Raw genomic sequence first — 4,653 nt, 5'->3', positions numbered from 1 at the left:
ATGTGCCATGGCCTCCCCGCCCCCCGACCATCCAAGCTCTCCATCATACCTCTGCCGCCCCAGGAACCCACCTTGAGATCCCCCACATCCTGGTAATTGTAGAGCACGGCTCGGATCTCCACTTGCTCATTGCGCACGACAGAGTAGGGCAGCCGCAGGTCGATGAAGAAGTCTTGCATCACTGTGACCTCGTAGGGGTCAGCCACGCAGATCCCTGTCCGGGAGTGGAGTGTCAAGGGGAGGAGGAGGACAGGGTCTCAGTGCTCACCCCTGACTGCGGGAGCGGTGTCAGGCTCAGCCTGTGTTTGTAGAAGCTCAAGGGCTAAACCATTGTAAACATCACGCATTACTGATAGTGGTGGCAGCTGGCAGTCACTGTGATGAATGATTTCCACTGTCTTCTTGTAGTTTTACTCATAGGTAGGCGTGCAGGGGGGAAGGGCTCAGGTATACCTGAAGGGTCCACACCTGTGCTCTCCAAGGTGCTAGAGCTCCCTCTGGTCCCCGGGCTAGCTCAGAAAACCTTTTTAATAAAATTTTTAATATTTATTTATTTTTGGGACACAGAGAGAGAGACAGAGCATGAGTAGTGGAGGGGCTGAGAGAGAGAGAGAAAGAGAGAGAGAGAGAGACAGAATCCGAAGCAGGCTCCAGGCTCTGAGCTGTCAGCACAGAGCCCAATGCAGGTCTCAAGCTCAAGAGTCATGAGATCATGACCTGAGCGGAAGTCAGATGGCTAACCAACTGAGCCATCCAGGTGCCCCATAGCTCAGAAAACTTTTTAACATATGTTTGGAACAACTTTAATATACCAATCTGTCTTTTCAGTTGTACATTTTGCAAATCCTAAAATACAGACCAAAGTATTTCCTATGAAAGGCTAGGGGTGCCTTTGCACAGATGGCTCAGTCAGTGGAGAGTGCAACTCTTGACCAGGGGCCAGAAATCGAGCCCCATGTGGGGTGTAGAGATGATTTATAATTAAAAATGAAATGTAGAAAAAAAGGTTAGCACCCTCCTTGAGATGCTCTGCAGATATAAAATATGTGCTAGATTTCGAAGGCTTCATACAAACAGAATTAAATATATCTTTCATAATTTTGAGTATTAATAGGTTACTCTTAAATATATATTGATGATCATTGTAATGTTATTATGGGTGTGATGGTGTTTTTTTTCCATAATATTTTATTGTCAAGTTGTTTTCCATGCAACACCCAGTGCTCTTCCCCTTAAGTGCCCTCCACCATCACCACCACCCCTTTTCCCCCCTCCCCCTTCCCCATCAACCCTCAGTTCATTCTCAGCATTCAATAGTCTCTCAGGTTTTGCATCCCTCTCTCGCCCCAACTCTCTCTCCCTCCTCCGCTCCCCCTGGTTCTCCATTAGGTCTCTCTTGTTTTCCTGCTAGACCTATGAGTGCAAACATATGGTTTCTGTCCTTCTCTGCCTGGCTTACTTCACTCAGCATGGCACCCTCAAGGTCCATCCACTTTCCTACAAAGGGCCATATGTCATTCTCTCTCATTGCCATGTAGTACTCCATCGTGAATATATACCACATCTTCTTGGTCCATTCGTCAGGTGATGGACATTTAGGCTCCTTCCATGTTTTGGCTATTGTTGACATTGCTGCTATGAACATTGGGGTACATGTGCTCCTATGCATCAGCATTTCTGTCTCTCTTGGGTAAATCCCCAGCAATACTATTGCATATTTTTCAACATATACCACATGTTAAAAGAATAATAGTTTGGATATATTTGGTTAACGAAAATGTCTAATAAAATTGATTTCACCTCCTCTTTTTAATGGTCCTACCGGAAGATTTAAAATGACAAAGAGCTATATCATATTTCTGGGGGCCAGTACTGATCTACAGGGAGTGAAAATGAAGGCAAAGCAATGGTTAATTTGCGATTTAACAGCTACTAGGTGATATTCAAGCAAAGGGTTGATGCAAGCAAAATTTGTGAAAGCATTATATTAAAAATGTTACCCTAAAAATTAATAAAAATAATGTTGCACCAAGAAGTGTATAAAAATTTGGGTCACATGAGTGTCTCAGTCGGTTAAGTGTCTGACTCTTGAGCCCAGCTGAGGTCATGATCTCATGGTTTCATGAGTTTGAGCCCTGCATTGGGTTTTGTGCAGCCAGCAGCACAGAGTCTGCTTGGGATTCTCTCTCTCTCCGTCTCTCTGCCCCTCCCCCAATCATGCTGTCTCTCTCTCTCTCTCTCTCTGTCTGTCTCTAAATAAATAAATAAATAAATAAATAAATAAATAAATAAGCTTAAAAAATTGTACTTGGTAAGACAACAGTATTGGGGAGATCTCTCAAGAGTACAGAGATGAGAAAAACTACAAGACCCTTTATGATGTGCCCCCCTCATGCCTGGGGGGCATTGGGCAACTTGTGGGGATATTTTGGGGACATGTTACAACCAGGGGTGGGACTGCTCCTGGAATCTAGCAGGTAGTGGCCACGACATCCTATATTGCCCAGAGAGCCATCCAGTCCTGAATGATGTCAGTGATGAGGTGCAGAGACCCTGGTGCAGGGCAGGCTTTCTGCAGCCTCCAGACACATACGACGCCCCTTCCCCCACCCTGTGGATCATGTCAAAATGCAGGTTCTGAGTCAGCAGGTCAGGAGAGGGGTCCAAGATTCTGAATTTCGACAAACTTCCCGGTAAACCACCTTTGCCAGATTGCTAGTGGTTCGGGGAACATGCTTTCAGGAGCTGAGATCTAAACTGTGGCTTTCAAGTTTATCTTTTCAAACTACAAGAATCTTTCTGATTCTAAGGATGCCTCACACAGGACCTCCATATACAAACACGGACCGCGGGGAGATATGAAGATGCTCTGATCTGAAACACAGGTGGGGGCCACCAACCAGACGTGTGCTAAGCTGTTACTGGAGTCTCAGGCAAAAGGAAAAGTATGAGCCCTTGTGCCCACAAATGCATGGGCCACCCTCCCTTAGCCAGGAGAAACTGCCAGCTTCGGTTTCTTCAGTTAAAACAAGACAAGCAAAGAAGCAGATTTTGAACATCTTGAAGCCAAGAAAGGGAAGTGATAATACAGTGTAGTTTATTATTATGGTAATAAAACAAAATGATTAAACCTGTTGGTTTGGCCTGAATAAGATATTTCTACTTCCTGTCCTGAGTCTTAACAACCCTCCTTTTTATTGTTTCAATAATTTTTCAACTACTTTAAGGCTAGGAAAAAAATTAACCTTTAAAAATGTACCTAACTCATGGGGCACCTTAGTGGCTCAGTCGGTTAAGCGTTGGTTAAGCTCAGGTCATGATCTCACAGGTTCATGGGTTTGGGTCCTGTGTTGGGCTCTGTGCTGACAGCTCAGAGCCTGGAGCCTGCTTCAGATTCTGTGTCTCCTCTCTCCCGGCCCCTCCCCCACTCATGCTTTGTCTTTCTCTCTCTCAAAAATAAATAAACATTAAAATAAATAAATAAATAAATAAATAAATAAATACATAAATAAATAAATACAATGTACCTAAATCAGGCACAAGGGGCAGGGGGCACAATTTTCCCTCTTGCCTCAAATGCCAATATGGTTCTGATCAGTGCTGGCTTCTGTTTACAATGGAGATATTTTGTTTATCATCAATTTTTGTTTTTGGATTCACATTGATTTTTTTCAAAATGATCACATGAAAATATTAGTCATCTGGTCTTAAAGTTTGTGCCTCTCTCTCCTCACCCCGCCCTTGGGCCTGCTTGAGACCATCAGCATTAGGCCAGGACTTGCCAGCTCCCTGTGTGGCCTCCCCTCACACCTTTTTGCCAAGACTCACAATCTGACTGTCCTTGTTCCAATCATGCATTTCATCCTGCTTCCTTTTTTATATTTTCTTAATCACTTTACCCATTATCCTGTTAACATGTCAACATCACCCCTTAAGGCTGTTTGTTCTTGCAAATTATTTTAGAGACTGTGCTGTCAGCACGGGGGTGACCGCACCTCGGGGTTGGGCACACTGGACGTATGTGGGAACTCTCTACCTTCCCCTCAATTTTGCTGTGAGCCAAAAACTGCTCTCAAAGAAAATCTATTTATAGAAAGCACTATGTCCCCACAGAGTAGGCTCTGACACCCTTACTGTCACCTGGGAGCAGCGTGTCAGCCACCAAGAAATAAGAGATCTCTCTGAATGGGAAGAGAAAATGCCCAGTGGCTCTGGGGCCCCTGTCCCCTAAGGATGGGGCCATCACTTTTTCTCATCTTTCTTTTTTTTTTTTATAATAGTTTATTGTCAAATTGGTTTCCATTTAACACCCAGTGCTTCTCCCCACAAGTGTCCCCCACCATGACCATCCCCCCATCCTTCCTCCCCCTCCCCCTTCAGTCCATGGTTCATCTCCAGTACTCAGTAGTCTCCCTTGATCTGTGTCCCTCACTCTTCCCCACTCTCTTTCTCTCTTCCTCTCCCCATGGTCCCCTGCCAGGTCTCTCCTGTTAGACCTATGAATGCAAACATATGGTATCTATCCTTCTCTGCCTGACTTATTTCGCTTAGCATGACACCCTCAAGGTCCATCCTCTTTCCTACAAATGGCCATATATCATTCTTTCTCATTGCCATATAGTACTCCATTGTATATATATACTACATCTTCTT

At 44.6% G+C, this 4,653-nt stretch overlaps 1 protein-coding gene across 1 annotated transcript in view; it reads left to right on the top strand.

Moving 5' to 3' along the window:
- The window catches only part of C3 (complement C3), a 47,960-nt gene that overhangs the window by 21,581 nt on the left and 21,726 nt on the right, over nucleotides 1-4,653 (top strand). The window contains 1 exon segment of the mRNA XM_029916480.1: nucleotides 143-287. Within this exon segment, the coding sequence (XP_029772340.1) occupies nucleotides 143-287 (145 nt within the window).

Source organism: Suricata suricatta, chromosome 12 (assembly GCF_006229205.1).
Source record: "Suricata suricatta isolate VVHF042 chromosome 12, meerkat_22Aug2017_6uvM2_HiC, whole genome shotgun sequence".
NCBI lineage: Eukaryota > Metazoa > Chordata > Mammalia > Carnivora > Herpestidae > Suricata > Suricata suricatta.
This window is presented reverse-complemented; position numbering and strand designations above follow the sequence as displayed.